We start from the raw sequence: 17,631 nt of genomic DNA, 5'->3' as shown, positions 1-17,631 counted from the left end.
TCCTCTAACTGCAGCCACATTCGCGGCTGGGTGTCCCTGGAGAGGGAGCATGCGGTGTCCATGGGCACCATTGAGGCCCCGCATGCCCAGTGGGCCCCATGGGATCGCGGGTGTTTTATTGACCCTTTTAATCATATTTTGGTTTTGATATTTTAAGTTTCATGTATGATTTATTTTTGTTTAAGGCAGTGTCCCTTTAAGGAGTTGCTCCTTTTAATTTGTCCCTCAGTTTATTTAATTTAGTTTATTTGGTTTCATTAAAATAGTTGGAGAGGAGTGTCTGGTAAAGTCTCTTTGGGGTCCAGTTGACTTCAAGTTGACTATGGGAAATTGGAACAAAGACAACCCTCTGTGGCAAATTAGCAATCCAATACCTGAATCAGGAATCCCCACAGTATTCTAGGGCACTGATGAAGTTTTACAGATTTTCTGGCCCACAATTGAAAGGTCAAAAGGCAGGAACCATCAGATAGGGGCTGAGTTGCGTCTAACATGGATTGAAATAACTTTGTACTGTATATTGTTAGAGTCCTTGCTTTTGATTTCCCTTTGTTCCCATTTCTTTTATCCTTATTATTTTTTGGGGTCTGGAGTTTGTTAATTGAGATGTACCTTTAAGTCGAGTGGGGGAAGTACGGCATTCAAAGTTTTAATAGAACACCATGTCCTCAAGTTTTGTATTTGGGAAAGGAAATCCCAGACTTTCTGGCAGCCAGCAGATTGGAGGGATTCAGTTCGGTTGGTTGGCCAGAGATAGTATTCTGCCTGCCAACATGTGGGACCCTGTGTGAGAACCTCTCTGGCTACATCGAGGGCATCTTGAAACCCATCGTACAAGGTACGCCCAGCATCTGTCGCGACACGACGGACTTCCGACAGAAACTCAGCACCCATGGACCAGTTGAACTAGGAACATTCCTCGTCACAATGGACGTCTCGGCACTCTACACCAGCATCCCCCATGACGACGGCATTGCTGCAACAGCCTCAGTACTCAACACCGACAACTGCCAATCTCCAGACGCAATTCTGCAACTCATCCGCTTCATTCTGGATCACAACGTCTTCACCTTCGACAACAAGTTCTTCATCCAGACACACGGAATAGCCATGCGGACCAAATTCGCACCCCAATACGCCAACATCTTCATGCACATGTTTGAACAAGACCTACTTACTGCACAGGACCTTCAACCGACGTTATACACCAGATACATCGCTGACATTTTTTTCCTTTGGACCCACGGCGAAGAATCACTGAAACGACTACACGATGACATCAATAAGTTCCATCCAACCATCAGACTCACCATGGACTACTCTCCAAAATCAGTTGCATTCTTGGACACACTCGTCTCCATCAAGGACGGCCAACTCAGCACTTCGCTTTACCGGAAACCCACGGATAACCTCACGATGCTCCACTTCTTCAGCTTCCACCCTAAACACATTAAAGAAGCCATCCCCTATGGACAAGCTCTCCGTATACACAGGATCTGCTCAGACGAGGAGGAGCGCAACAGACATCTACAGATGTTGAAAGATGCCCTCGTACGAACGGGATATGGCGCTCGACTCATCGATCGACAGTTCCAACGCGCCACAGCAAAAAACCGCACCGACCTCCTCAGAAGACCAACATGGGACACAACCGACAGAATACCCTTCGTCGTCCAGTACTTTCCCGGAGCGAGAAACTACGACATCTTCTTCACAGCCTTCAACACGTCATCGATGAAGATGAACATCTTGCCAAGGTCATCCCCACACCCCCACTACTTGCCTTCAAACAACCGCGCAACCTCAAACGAACCATTGTTTGCAGCAAACTACCCAGTCTTCAGAACAGTGACCACGACACCACACAACCTGCCATGGCAACCTCTGCAAGACGTGCCAGATCATCGACATGGATACCACCATTACACATGAGAACACCACCCACCAGGTACGCGGTACATACTCATGCGACTCAGCCAACGTTGTCTACCTCATACGCAGCAGGAAAGGATGTCCCGAAGCGTGGTACATTGGCGAGACCATGCAGACGCTGCGACAACGAATGAACGGACATCGTGCGACAATCACCAGGCAGGAATGTTCCCTTCCAGTCGGGGAACACTTCAGCAGTCAAGGGCATTCAGCCTCTGATCTCCGGGTAAGCATTCTCCAAGGCGGCCTTCAGGACGCGCGACAACGCAGAATCGCCGAGCAGAAGCTTATAGCCAAGTTCCGCACACATGAGTGCAGCCTCAACCGGGACCTGGGATTCATGTCGCATTACATTCATCCCCCACCATCTGGCCTGCGAAATCCTACCAACTGTCCTGGCTTGACACAATTCACACCTCTTTAACCTGGGGTTACCCCATCTCTGGATCTGTAAAGATTTAATCACCTGCTAATGCTCGCATTCCAAGCATTGTCTGGCATCTTTGAATCTGTCTATATATATGTTTCTGGAACATACCTCTTCATTCACCTGAGGAAGGAGCAGCGCTCCGAAAGCTAGTGACATCGAAACAAACCTGTTGGACTTTAACCTAGTGTTGTAAAACTTCTTACTGTGCCTGCCAACAGACAGCGATCGGTTCCTGCCAGGTGGGGCTTTTGGTGAGAACCCAGCAGAAGACTTGATACCCTCAAAGTAAGAAGCTGTGTTTTCTCCCTCTTCTCTCATGGCTGCTGGCTGCCTGGTGTCTCTGCAAGTCTACAGTGAAGACCATTACAAGCAAGGCAACATCCAACTGAAGGCCTAAACTGAAGAAAGAAGCTAACTGGAAGGCATCCATCTGAAGTGGGGAAGGGGTGGCGTGGTGGACGTTGGGAATTAGACAATATTGGGGCAGCACGGTAGCATGGTGGTTAGCACAATTGCTTCACAGCTCCAGGGTCCCAGGTTCGATTCCGGCTTGGGTCACTGTCTGTGCGGAGTTTGCACGTCCTCCCCGTGTGTGCGTGGGTTTCCTCCAGGTTCTCCGGTTTCCTCCCACAGTCCAAAGATGTGCGGGTTAGGTGGATTGGCCATGCTAAATTGCCCATAGTGTCCAAAATTGCCCGTAGGGTGGTGTTACTGGGTTATGGGGATTAGGTGGGATTACTGGGTTATGGGGATAGGGTGGAGGTTTGGACCTTCGGTAGGGTGCTCTTTCCAAGAGCTGGTGCAGACTCGATGGGCCGAATGGCCTCCTTCTGCACTGTAAATTCTATGTCTAATAGTTAACCAGTTGTATTGTTGCCTATTTAGTACAAAGACTGTTAAATAATAATAAGTTATTTATGTTTAAATTTACAAACCTGGTGGTTGTACTTTCGGGATCAAACCAAAGACATTGGATATTTAAGTAACTTTAATTTCACTTGTGTTGCGACAACGGGTCAAGTGGGGCTGGAATTAACCGCACACTAGCCCAGGGTTTCGTAATAATATCAATGCTACATAACAGTAGGGCGACACTAACTGTGCTAGCAGGCTGGCTGGAATGAATTCAGCTAAAATAGGGAAGTACCACTATGCACACTATGCCTTGACCATTCCCAACCTGCACCCAAATGCTCTGGACTTAACTAAATTACTACAGGGAAACAGTGTGTACTTAATAACAGAAAACTAGAAACTTTATCCAAATGTATTTCACAATAGCTTGGTTTGGAGGCTCCAGCACAGGCGGGTATTGATGCAGGTCAGACACCCAACTCATTAAAATTTTAAAAAGTTACAACTGTAAAAAAACTGGGTTAAGGTAAAATGTACTGAATGGTATAATATATAAAGAGAATGATGCACCTACTAACAAGTCAGTCAGCACCATGATTGTGCAGCAACTGGCATACCACATGGTTCATCACCACTGGCAGAAGATGAGGCTTTGGAAAAAAAGGTGCATCATTGCTGCATGTTGGCATAAGATCACTTGCCCCTCCAACTTTACTAAAACTCAGGCCAGGTGTTAACAGAAAGAATATAAAATAATCAAATTACCTCTTTGACTGTGGATTCTTATTACATCCTGTAAAAGTAAATAAATATATTATTTCTGACTATCATCACCACAAATATATAGTGAATTGAAACTTGATTTACTTATTATTATATATTATAATTGCTTATTGTCACAAGTGGGCTTCAATGAAGTTACTGTGAAAAGCCCCGAGTCGCCACATTCCGGCGCCTGTTCGGGGAGGCCGGTACGGTTTATGAAGATGGGGAAGGTGGCAGTACTGTCTTCATTCAAAAGAAGAGGAATTAGACATTATTTTTCAAGCCACAGAGGATAAAAATGGAAGGATCAAGCAACGTAATAAGCTGAATTAGTAAATCTACATTTTGACTTAAAATGGGGAAAGTCAAAAGGAAGAAGCAGACAGCAGCAGTAAAGATTCTTTAAAAAATGTCAGCCAAAGTAAATCTCCCCCATGTCAACTAGTGTCTTATAGTTATAGTCACTCGGCTGCCAATCAAGCATGCAACAAAGCAGATTGGGGAGTATTCCATCTCACTTCCGACTTGTGCCTTTTAGGTGGTGGAAAGACTTTGGGGAGTCAGGAGGGGAGCTACTCAGTGCAAAATTTGCGGCCTCAAAACTGCTCTTGTAGCCATAGTATTTATGTGACTTGTTCCACTATGTTTCCAGTCAGGTTGGCTCTCAGGTTGTTGATGGTAGGGACACAACCATGGTAACATCATTGAAAGTCAAGGGTTGGCAATTAGACCTTGGACGGGATTCTCTCAGGCCATGCCGGGGCGGAGAATCGCCGGGGCGGCGCGAGAATCCTGCCACGCCGCTCCGAAACCGGGACGCGATTCTCCCTGGACCGGAGAATCGCCCGCCAGCCATGCGGCGCGGTCCCGCCGGTGTGGTTCTAATCTGATACCACCCGGCGAGAGCTCGGACTCGCGGCCATGGTGCTGGTCCTGGGGGAGTGGGGGGGGGAAACCGGACTCTGGGGGGGCCTCAGCGGTGGGCAGGCCTGCGAATTGGGGACCACCGATTGGCGGGCCATCGCGATCGGAGGAAGACCTACCTTCCTCCGTGCGGCCCACCTTCTCCATCTGTCATGCCAGCCTCGCCCGCACCGAAGTGGGAAGCCGTGCACATGCGCAGACCCGCTTGCGGAAGCCGCGCGCATGCGCAGCCTGGGCAGCAGGCCCCACCGGCAGCCAGAACTACGGGACGCATGCTGGGGCTGTGCTAGCCCCATAGAGAATGGAGAATCACCTCAGACTTTCTAGGAAAAAGTCCGGAGTGATTCTAGCCCGCTTTCCGGCGGGCGTGGGGAGTTAGTCCCCAAAAGGGAGAAACCCGCCCCTTATTCTTGGCTATCATTTGTATTTAGAAATCTATCGATTTCTTTTTGAACATGTTCACTGATTGAGCATAAACAGCCTTCTGGGGTAGAGAATTCCAAAGATTCACCACCCTCTATACGAGTGAAAAAAGTCCTCCTCACCTCAGTCATGAATGGCCTCCCACTTATTCTGAGACTGTGTCCTCTGGTTTTAGGCTCACTAGACAAGGAAAACATCCTATCTACATCGACCTGGTCACACCCAGTAAGAATTTGGTAATTTTCAAGGAGATCAGCTTTCATTTCTCAAAATTCTAAAGGATACAGGCCCTGTTTCCTCAATCTTTCCTCAGAAAACAATCCTGCCATCCCAGTGATTAGTCTGTTGCATTCCCTTTTTGGCAAGTAGATCCTTCCTCAGGTAAGGAGATTAAAACTATACACAATACTCCAGGTGCGGTCTCAACAAGGCTCTACACAATTGCAGCAAGATTTCTTTACACCTGCACTCAAATCCCCTTACAATTGAGGCCAACGTACCATTTGCCTTCCTAATTGCTTGCTGCACCAGCATAGTAGCTTTTAGTGACTGAAGAACAAGGACACCAAGGTTCCTTTGTGCATCAACACTTCCCCAACCTCTCACCATTTAAGAAATACTCTTTGTTTTTTTCTACCAAAATGGATAACTTCACACCTATTCACATAATATGGCATATCAATTTTCAGCTCAATCTCAGAGATGGTTAATGGAACCAAACACTGTGCTATCACCAGTAACCGTGTCCACTTTGAACCTTATGGACAGATTCTTCTGTTGGCTAGCTTGAAGGCAGGTAGGGTATATAATTAGGCAGGTTGATGGCAGACCTGTGCACTGCCACCTTTCTGCCTCTGCCAGTATTAAATCATGGATGGGAAGGCCCTGGTCGACCTTTCTATCCAACCATTGCTGATACTAACCCAGTTGCAGGTGAGCCTGTTGCCATGGACACCAGCTGACACTGTGCAGCAAGCTCGTTATCTGCGGGCTGGCATCTTTCAATCAAAGGCACTCAGTGGCTGATCAAGGGATTAGGCATCAGGAAGGGCAGGGTGCACTGAGAGCCAGCCCCTGCCCTTGATGCTGAACCCTCAAACACCCCTCTCCCCACATCCCTCTACCCATGAAAACCCATCCCCCCACATTACTTACTTGTGGCCTGGCTCTCTCCGCAATCCTCAGACTCCTGTAGGTGATAACACTGCAGCAGCCACTGCCTCCCCTGTGGCACTGCTGATCATATGAGCTGTTGCCTCTGATCGACTGGTGATTCTTGCTTGGCAAGAGTGTTGCCCCTGGACCTTGGTTCCAGAGGACATTTGCCCAGTGGCCTCGCTACTGCTGATTGGCTTGGGGTTCAGTGGGTCTTCCTGAAAAGGAGCAGCACGAGTCTTTCGCCGGCTCTCTTGCCAATGAGTGCAACCCACGACACCGCAACAAGCTTCCGCCCCATGATAAAGGGAAGGCCTTTTACAAAGCAGCTGATAGAGATTGGGCCCAACACACTACCCAGAGAAATTTGTGCAGGAACGTCCTGGGGCTAAGGTCTTTTGGGCTTCAATAACTACAACAATCTCCATTTGTACTAAGCTTTCTCCCGATCCCCACTGACTTCAATTGTACATGGATTCCTTGGTGCCACACTTGCTCAAATGCTGCCTTGATGTCCAGGGCAATGCACAGCATTTCATTAATGCCCAATTTGGATCTGGTAGATTAATTCAAAACCTATCCCATTTACACAATGGTAGTGCCACACAGCACAATGGTGGGTGACCTTAGTGACTGGGGGGGGCTCAGTGCGAGAGGGAACTTTGTCTTTGCAATGACTGTGTAGCGCTCATTCCGACCAATGCTGTCAAATGTGGATGCATCTGTGATAGGTAGACTGGCGAGGACGAGATCGGCTAGGTTTTTCACTCAAGTTGGTTGTCTCACCATCTTATACAAGGTCAATTTGGTTGATTGATCCTTCAGCTCTTAGCCAACTCAGTTAACAGTGGTGATACTGAGCCATGCCTGTTGATGGAAATTGAAGTCCTCCATCCACAGTACATTCCTCATTTCCCTCAGTGCTTCTGCCACATGGGCCAGACTTTCGGAGCAGATATCATCTCATGGGTTCTTTGGTAAAGATAGCAATATGGATGTAATATCAACTGGTTCCTGTGGTTTGAGGTGGAGATTGAGAATTAATTGACCACCTTAGCTGAAAACAGGGAGCTGGATTCTCCGCAGACCCGCGCCAAAATTGCGTTCCGCACAGGGGCAGAGCACCCAATTTCACGCCGAAATCGGGCCCGGCGCCGGTCTGCCGATTCTCTGGGACCCGAGAATTGGCGTGATTGCCGAGTACTCCGCACGGCTGGGGGCCCATTGACAGAGGCCAGCCCAGTGATCCTCCGCCCCCGACCGGCTGAGTTCCCGACGGCGTGGAACTAACCACCTATTGCCGGTCTGGATGCTGGCGTGGCGCCTGCGGACTCAGTCCGCGGCCGCCCAGGTGAGGGGGCGGGAGGTAAATCGGACACCGTGGGGGGGGCGGCTTATAGGTGGCCGGGGGTTAGATCCGCGCAGTCAAATGCTCGGGCATGCGGCCGATCCGGGGGGGGGGGGGGGGGGGGGGGGGGGTCTAATTTTTATGTCTGCCTCCACGGTCCGAGTCCACCATGGAGCTCGGCGTGGCCGCTGGAGGCCGCTGCCGTGCGCATGCGCGGACTCAAAACCAGAAGTGCGGGGGCCCATATCCACAGCTAAAGCTGCGTGAATTACTCTGGGTCCCTGCTAGCCCCCTGCAGGGCATTGATTTAGCTGTACTTTTTTCCAGGAATCTCTAGAGTAAAACTCCAGTGTTTTTACACTGACGTGGGGACATAGTCCTATTTTGGGAGAATCCAGCCCAGGATCTATGATGACTCCCCAAGTGACAAATCTAAACAAAGTACCAGATCAATGACAATTTGTCTGCTGGAGCATTTTGAAAGCACATCCTGTCTTGTTAGCAGTCTGTAACAAATTTCCTGGACTAACTTGCAAGTTCGGAGAAGGTTCTGATGAGTATCAGCCAGCCTTGAGACAATCTAATTTTATCCTCTTCCACTGCAACCACAAACCTTGAAAAGTGAACATTATTATTTTGTCAAAACCCCACCTTTCAAATTTTCTACAGAATGTTAGCTCTCAGGATTTGCAGCATTGTCACTGGATGCCAATTGTGGGTGATTCATTATTTTACTCTGCAGCAAGATTGCAGACAACTAAATGTAAACAAAAGGAACCACGGGTGGTCAAATTGAAGGCACACTTATGTACCGAACATGACTGTCATAAATTTGCAAAATTCATAGTTATAGAAACGGCCATGAAAACATTCAAAGAATGCTTACTCAATTTTCAAAAGAATTTTAATTCCATGTCATCACCTAACTAAACTATCCACGAGAATGCCAAGGGAAATGTTACTATTTTAGTGGTAAAATTATTTAATTCCTTATAATCTACCCACATCCAAAACAGTTTATCTTCACAAACAAAACTGAACGTAAAATGTAGATTCAGTACTTTAGCTCATCGCAGAAACCCTACATGTGGCCTCAATATGCTCTAACTTCACCCAAACAATCTGCAGGACTTTATTTTTTCCAGAAATGGTTTGGTGATTGTGAATGAAGGAAGTGTGATAATCTTTGTCCAAAGAATGGTGGATCCGTCACACATGGCATCGTGCCAAGAAGAAACGCTGCAAAAACAATCTACAATAAAATGACCGTCGCAAAGTCACGTTGTACTCCTGCGATGTGTTGTGCTGCATGAGGAGCTGAAGACATCTCAGCTGATTAGCGTCACAAGATGGTGGAGGGTATACAGATGTGAATATCTTGTGTAAATATGGATTTGAGATGTGGGATTATTTTGACAAACGGATTTATTTGAGCTAATATTACATGTTAAGTTTAAAAGTCCAGATTTATCACACAATTTCCACGTTAATTGATGATTCGAATGCACCTGCAGACTCTAACCAGAAACTGGCAGGTTTAGAATTCAATTACTGATTAGATGTAATTTTCATGGTGCAGTATCCGTGGGTCCTTCGCACCCATTTCCGCTGAAGACGTGAGGTAGCAGTATGTTGCAGAACAGTTAGTGACCAAGAGAGGTTGTCCCTGTGGAGGAGGAGACATGTCCTAGAATCCTGCACCTGCAAGGGTGCCGGGGGAGGGGTTTCTGCGGAGGATGCCACGTCCTTCTGATGCTCTCCTGTTGTAGCAGCTGGCACTGCTCTGCCTAACCTCATGTCCGCCTCCCATCCCCCAGCCAGTCCAAGACGGATTCCCTAGCAAGATGTCCATGAGGAAACATTCACTTTATCCTGGTCACCATAAATTTAAAAACATTTTTTTAGAGTACCCAATTATTTTTTTTCCAATTAAGGGGCAATTTAGCGTGGTCAATCCGTCTAACCTACACACCTTTGGGTTGTGGGGGTGAAACCCACGCAGGCACGGGGAGAATGTACAAGCTCCACACCGACCGTGACCCAGGGCCGGAATTCGAACCCGGGTTCGCAGCACCGTAGGTTCCAGCGCTAATCACTGTGCCACATGCCACCCTTTGGTTTCCATTATAAGCTGTCTGGCAAAGTGGAGCAGCACAGCTCTTAGTCTGGCAAAGTGGAATCCGTGGAGAATTTTTGGAATAAATTTTGCTCGACTGTTGGTGAAGTCTTGACAAAGTGTCCCAGAAATTCTCGCAATGTGTTTCAGATTTGCTCTTCACACTTCCAGCAACAATAAGCATTGAATCTGTATCATTCTAACTACACAGTTTGAAATTGACATCAATGTCTGTTTACTCCCAAACAGCTGGCCGTGGTTAGGAAAGGGAATTTGTTGAAGTGTTAGGCACCAAAATGCTGTGCAACCCCTTTAATGAGCAGCCATCTTAAAACGGCAACTAACTTCTTCAGTAGTTTCTCGTATTGGCTTTCAACTCCTTTACTAAAATGGTGTCGTGCTAAATTCAGCTTCAGAAATAGGAACATGAGAAGGTCGTGCAGCCCTTTGAGTCTGTTAGGCCATTCAGTGAGATTATGGCCCCGATTCTCCCAAATTAAATCTAAGTGCTGCCACCAGTGGGAAAAACGACTGACCCTGGCAGTGCTAATCAGGTGTTATTCAACAGCATTTGGAAATATTTTTTAGAGAGGGGCAGGTTTTGCGCTGGCCTTGAAAGGGAGGGGGCCTAAACATGCTAACAGATCCCGCTCTTCAGAAATCGGGGCACCATCTTTAAAGGGAACCCCAATCTCAGAGTTATACTGCAGCCACCATCACCTCCACCCCCAAAATAGCTGGCAAGGCCTCATCCCCAAGTGAGCAACACCCCGTTATGGGCTTGCCAAAATACCCCCCTCCCCATTGACAGTGCCAACCTGGCGTTGTGGACTCCGAGGGGGAGCAAGGGGATGAGCACACTCTCTACATCTACCTCTAGGGTGCCAAGGGGAGTCTTTCAGGGGAGCTGTGGGTCAAAGAACAAAGAACAAAGAAAATTACAGCACAGGAACAGGCCCTTCGGCCCTCCCAGCCTGCGCCGATCCAGATCCTTTATCTAAACCGGTCTTCTATTTTCCAAGGATCCAATTCCCGCTGTTCCCCGCCCATATATCTGTCTAGATGCATCTTAAATGATGCTATCGTGCCCGTCTCTACCACCTCCGCTGGCAAGGCGTTCCAGGCACCCACCACCCTCTGCGTAAAAAACTTTCCACACACATCTCCCTTAAACTTTCCCCCTCTCACCTTGAAATCGTGACCCCTTGTAATTGACACCCCCACTCTTGGAAAAAGCTTGTTGCTATCCACCCCGTCCATACCTCTCATAATTTTGTTGACCTCAATCAGATCCCCCCTCAAGCTCCGTCTTTCCAACGAAAACAATCCTAATCTACTCAACCTTTCTTCATAGCTAGTACCCTCCATACCAGGCAACATCCTGGTGAACCTCCTCTGCACCCTCTCTAAAGCATCCACATCCTTCTGGTAATGTGGCGACCAGAACTGCACGCAGTATTCCAAATGTGGCCTAACCAAAGTCCGATACAACTGTAACATGACCTGTCGATTCTTGTACTCAATACCCCGTCCTATGAAGGCAAGCATGCTGTATGCCTTCTTGACCACTCTATCAACCCGCGTTGCCATCTTCAGGATACAATGGACCTGAACTCCCAAATCTCTCTGTACATCAATTTTCCCCAGGACTCTTCCATTGACCGTATAGTCCGCTCTTGAATTAGATCTTCCAAAATGCATCACCTCGCATTTGCCTGGATTGAACTCCATCTGCCATTTCTCTGCCCAACTCTCCAATCTATCTATATTTTTCTGTATTCTCTGACAGTCCTCTTCGCTATCTGCAACTCCACCAATCTTAGTATCATCTGCAAACTTGCTAATCAGACCACCTATACCTTCGTCCAGATCATTTATGTATATCACAAACAACAGTGGTCCGAGCACGGATCCCTTGGAATACCACTAGTCACCTTTCTCCATTTTGAGACACTCGCTTCCACCACTACTCTCTGTCTCCTGGTGCCCAGCCAGTTCTTTATCCATCTAGCTAGTACACCCTGAACCCCATACGACTTCACTTTTTCCATCAACCTGCCATGGGAAACTTTATCAAACGCCTTACTGAAGTCCATGTATATGACATCTACAGCCCTTCCCTCATCAATTAACTTTGTCACTTCCTCAAAGAATTCTATTAAGTTTGTAAGACATGACCTTCCCTGCACAAAACCATGCTGCCTATCACTGATAAGTCTATTTTCTTCCAAATGTGAATAGATCCTATCCCTCAGTATCTTCTCCAACAGTTTGTCTACCACTGATGTCAAGCTCACAGGTCTATAATTCCCTGAATTATCCCTGCTACCCTTCTTAAACAAAGGGACAACATTAGCAATTCTCCGGTCCTCCGGGACCTCACCCGTGCTCAAGGATGCTGCAAAGATATCTGTTAAGGCCCCAGCTATTTCGTCCCTCACTTCCCTCAATAACCTGGGATAGATCCCATCCAGGCCTGGGGACCTGTCACCTTAATGCCTTTTAGAATACCCAAAACTTCCCCCTTCCTTATGCCGACTTGACCTAGAGTATTTAAACATCCATCCCTGGCCTCAACATCCGTCATGTCCCTCTCCTTGGTGAATACCGATGCAAAGTACTCATTAAGAATCTCACCCATTTCCTCTGACTCCACGCATAAATTTCCTCTTTTGTCGGGGGGGGTGGGGGGGGGGGGGGGGCTCAGGTCGGGGGTCAATCCCGGATGGGAGTCTGTACTTTTGAAAATCATTAAATTGTCTTTCAGCATGTCAATCTTCCCTCTGATGTGTTGGAACCCTTTGATGTCTCTCCCAGCATGTCATGTGCTTTTTTCTGATCTCAGCTTCTCAGAGGTGCTCAGAGGTCATTGAAACCCAAGTGGTCAGGGATATGGCAAATCAGTGGCAACCACGTAGCACGGCGATGCTCGCCTAGATGCGCTGGTAGTGGCGATTTTTTGGGAGGGCCACTCTGTAGCGTTACTCTAAGATCTGGATACCCTTTAAAAAGGGTGCCCCAATCCCTGAGGAGTCGGACCTGCCAGCATGTTTAAGCCCTGCCCCGTTCCTCTCAATGGCGGTACAAATCATGCAGGGAAGGCAGTGGTGTAATGGGATTGTCACTAGATTAATGATCCAGAGCGTAATGCTCTGGGGACCCGGGTTCGAATCCCACCACTGCAAATGGTGAAATTTGAATTCAATAAAAATTTGGATTTAAAGTCTAGTGATGACCATGAAACTATTGTCGATTGTCATAAAAACCCATCTGGTTCACTAATGTCCTTTAGGGAAGGAAATCTGCCGTCCTCACCTTGTCTGGCCTACATGTGATTCCAGATCCACAGCAATGTGGTTGACTCTTAAATGCCCTCTGGGATGGGCAATAAATGATGCTGGTCCAGGCAGCGACGCCCACATCCCGTGAACAAATAAAAATATAGCATGTCCCCCTCCCAAAACAATGACTAAGTGCAGGAAGATCGCAATGGGAATCGCATTGGAACAGCCAATGCGATTCACACCAGATTTTGTGCTCAAAAACGTCACGTAGTCTTTTTTGGGAAAAATCCATCCCTACAGTGTAGAAGGAGGCCATTCGGCCATCGAATCTACACCGACCCTTCAAAAAAGAGTACCCTACCTAGGCCCACTGGTTTAGCACAATGCTAAATCGCTGGCTTTGAAAGCAGACCAAGGTAGGCCAGCAGCACGGTTCAATTCCGGTACCATCCCTCCCCGAACAGGTGGCGGAATGTGGCAACTAGGGGCTTTTCACAGTAACTTCATTTGAAGCCTACTTGTGACAATAAGCGATTTTCATTTTCATAACTGCGCACAATGATCATGGTCAATCCACTTAACCTTCATATCTTTGGACTGTGAACGAAACTGGGGCACCTGGAGGAAACCCACATAGACTCAAACTCCACACAGTCACCCAAGGCAGGAATTGAATCCAGGTTCCTGGTGCTGTGAAGCAGCAGTGCTAACCACTGTGCCATCATGTCGCCCAGGAGTTAGACCAGGAAATGTTGGTCAACATTTCCTGGGTAACTGTTGAGGTAAATAAGTCAGAACCATCCCAACTCTCCGACTCTAACTCAGAATCGGAGACATTCATTGAGGGTCCCAAGGAGCAGGGGAATTTTTTGTCAGTAGTTCAAACGTCCCGGGTAATTCCCACCGGTGTCAACGTGTCGGGACAGCCACATGGTCCTGGGGCATATCTTGGGTCATACATCCAATCTCTTTTCACTGTACCTCAATACACGTGACAATAAACAAATCCAATGCAATCCATTCCAATCCTGCGATTGGTAGGTCTGGGCCATTATTTATTTCGAATGGCAAATGAAAACTAAATTTTCGAGCCAAAGCCAAGTCAGAAAAGGCCCATGTGTTCTGAACAGCTGCATGTTCTTAGACACGTATAAATTTAGGAGGTTCTGTCAAAGCACCTGGGGACAAGTGTCATTTCTTTTTACCTCAATAATGCTGTTATCAATCGGCATGGTGGTGCTGGACATGTGAACATTGGGAGTGGATGAAGACCTTTGCCGTTGACAGAGCTGACCTTCTGTGGACGAGAAAGGCATGGGACCGTTGAAGGCATGGGAGCTGGAATGCCTGTACTGCAAGCTGAAAACGGGAAAAAGAAAAGCACAAGCTAAGAACAGCCCAAGAGGCAGACAACAAGCTGTGATGGAACATCTTTGAAATTAGTTCAATGATTCCAACTTGCCTCTCAGGAAGTCGTGAAAATGACTCGCGTACTCGGCGTGTAGTCATTTGTGTAATAGATGGCACGACCCCGTCATTGTTGGACGTGTGGAACAGTCTGGAGTATGCTGTGGCTGCTTGATAAGCTCTGGCAGAGGATAAAAAGGTGAGCTAGCAAGAATTGCTTAAATGCAAAATTTATTTACTACAATTTGCAATTAGAATGTCCTTGATCTTGGGATAAATTATAAAATAATCACATACTTATGGAAAATACATTGATTGCTTCAACTGAAATTAATGAAGGAGAGAGGATGGCTTGAAAACAGCAGTTGTTTTGAGATAAAGTCGTGGCATGAGGCTGAAGAGACCAAAACAGCGCAGACAGCGGCAGGACCGGAAGATCCTGCCAGCGGCCAGCGGTGAGCCGTCTCTGCCGCCAGAAAACGTATCGCAGGAGGAGGCCAGAACATCCTGTCCTATGTGTCCATAGGTTGTTCTTTTCATTCTTCCACCAAATAGGAGCTGTACAGTACAACCAATTGGGAGGGATGAAATGGACCAAAAAACAGGCAATAAAGCAATTTGGTAAATCACTGTAATCGTCTAAGTTGCCCAAAAACCCCAGCCAAAAATAAATTGATATTACATTAATAGCTAACCAGTTAATGCATTCTGACAAATGTTTTTGTTTATTTTTTTTTAAATTACATAAATTTAGAGTATCCAACGTGGCCAATCCACCTACCCTGCACATTGGATTGTGGGGGTGAAACCCAGGCAGACACGGGGAGAAGGAGCAAACTCCACACGGACAGTAACCAGGTTCTGGGATCGAACCTTGGACCTCGGAGCAGTGAGACAGCAGTGCTAACCACTGCGCCACCGTGCCGCCCATGCATTCTGACAAATGTTAACCAATTGTGGATAGGAACATGGACAACAGTAAATTGAAGGGGTGTAGGTTAGTTTGATTAGGATAAATGGTCGGCACAACATCGTGGCCCAAAGGGCCTGTGCTGTGCTATGTTCTAGAAAGCACAACAGCACCTATACTTCCTCAGGAAACTAAGGAAATTCGGCATGTCCACATTAACCCTTAGCAACTTTTACAGATGCACCATAGAAAGCATCCTATCGGGCTGCATCACAGCCTGGTATGGCAACTGCTCAGCCCAGGACCGCAAGAAACTTCAGAGAGTCGTGAACACCGCCCAGTCCATTACACAAACCTGCCTCCCATCTATTAACTCCATTTACACCTCCTGCTACCTGGGGAAAGCAGGCAACATAATCAATGACCCCTCCCACTCGGATTACTCACTCTTCCAACTTCTTCCATCGGGCTGGAGATATAGAAGTCTGAGAACACGCACGAACAGACTCAAAAACAGCTTCTTCCCCGCTGTTACCAGACTCCTAAATGACCCTCTTATGGATTGACCTCATTAACACTACACTCTGTATGCTTCATCCGATGCCGGTGCTTATGTAGTTACATTGTATACCTTATGTTGCCCTATTATGTATTTTCTTTTATTTCCTTTTCTTCCCATGTACTTAATGATCTGTTGAGCTGCTTGCAGAAAAATACTTTTCACTGTACCTCAGTACACGTGACAATAAACAAAATCCAATCTATGTTCTATGTTCAGGATTCATGAACACCGAATACATGAAACTTCAACACCATGCAACAACATTGCTGTAAAGCACTCCACTTAATAGACTGACCAAAATCTAGCAAACATGACTGGCAGACAGTTCTGCTGAATCATTGGGCTGAATGCACCCAGCTGCAAAGTCAGGGGGAGGCCACCCATGATCCTGATGGCTGCCCCATAGCACTTTAAAAGCAGTATTACTTGCTTCAGGGCGAGACTTCCGCCCCTTTCTCAGAAGTCCCACTTTAGAGAGCTGTCGGCCAATCAGATGACTGGCAACTCTGTAGTCCCAGCAGCTCCAGCTAGGAGCAGTGGCTATTGCTGGGACTGCATGCAGTCCCACTACGTGGAGGAACCCAGGTAAGAGTCACAGATCTTGGCAGGAGGGTCAGGTTCAAGAGGTGAAAGGGGAAGAATTAAAGGGGGCAATGATGTTGGTGGGGGACGGCTTAGGAGGCTAACAAAGGAGGTCCTTAATGTCTTGCTGACACCAGTATGTGCAGATAAAGCTTTCGGGCCCTCCCCCATCACCATGGGTAAAAGAAATACTGGCGGCGGCAGGATGAGGTTCTTGAAGGATCACAATAGGCCCAAGGGATGATGAGCCAACTGCTGCCACTCTTATGCCCATATAAAATTTCAGACAGGTCAGAATAGATAGGCAGCAGCAAGGTAACTCCTTGGATTTTACGTGCCTCTGCCGTCAAATCTGCTGATGAGGCTGCCCAGAATTCAGCTGAATCCATTAGGGTGTCAGGAATAAGGTGGATGAACTTAAGGCATGGATCGGTACTTGGGACTACGATGTGGTGGCCATCACGGAAACTTGGATAGAAGAGGGGCAGAAATGGTTGATGGAGGTCCCTGGTTATAGATGTTTCAATAAGATTAGGGAGGGTGGTAAAAGAGTGGGGGGGGGGGGGGGGGTGGCATTGTTAATTAGAGATAGTATAACAGCTGCAGAAAGGCAGTTCGAGGAGTATCTGCCTACTGAGGTGATATGGGTTGAAGTCAGAAATAAGAAAGGAGCAGTCACCTTGTTGGGAGTTTTCTATAGGCCCCCCAATAGTAGCAGAGATGTGGAAGAACAGATTGGGAAACTGTTTTTGGAAAGGTGCAGAAGTCACAGGGTAGTAGTCATGGGTGACTTCAACTTCCCAAACATTGAGTGGAAACTCTTTAGGTCAAATAGTTTGGATGGGGTGGTGTTTGTGCAGTGTGTCCAGCAAGCTTTTCTAACACAGTATGTAGATTGTCCGACCAGAGGGGAGGCCAAATTGGATTTGGTACTTGGT

The 17,631-nt window shown here is 47.3% G+C and overlaps 1 protein-coding gene across 1 annotated transcript in view; it reads right to left on the bottom strand.

Moving 5' to 3' along the window:
* The window catches only part of raf1b (Raf-1 proto-oncogene, serine/threonine kinase b), a 140,261-nt gene that overhangs the window by 56,734 nt on the left and 65,896 nt on the right, over nucleotides 1–17,631 (bottom strand). The window contains exons 6-8 of the mRNA XM_072472564.1: nucleotides 14,695–14,820; nucleotides 14,438–14,591; nucleotides 3,983–4,010 (exon numbers count right to left, since the gene is read on the bottom strand). Coding sequence (XP_072328665.1) covers nucleotides 3,983–4,010; nucleotides 14,438–14,591; nucleotides 14,695–14,820 — 308 coding nt within the window. The remainder of the gene's footprint in view (nucleotides 1–3,982; nucleotides 4,011–14,437; nucleotides 14,592–14,694; nucleotides 14,821–17,631) is intronic.

This window comes from Scyliorhinus torazame, chromosome 13 (assembly GCF_047496885.1).
Source record: "Scyliorhinus torazame isolate Kashiwa2021f chromosome 13, sScyTor2.1, whole genome shotgun sequence".
Classification (NCBI taxonomy): Eukaryota; Metazoa; Chordata; class Chondrichthyes; order Carcharhiniformes; family Scyliorhinidae; genus Scyliorhinus; species Scyliorhinus torazame.
The sequence above is the reverse complement of the archived record's forward strand: the minus strand, read 5'-3'. Positions and strand labels throughout refer to the sequence as shown.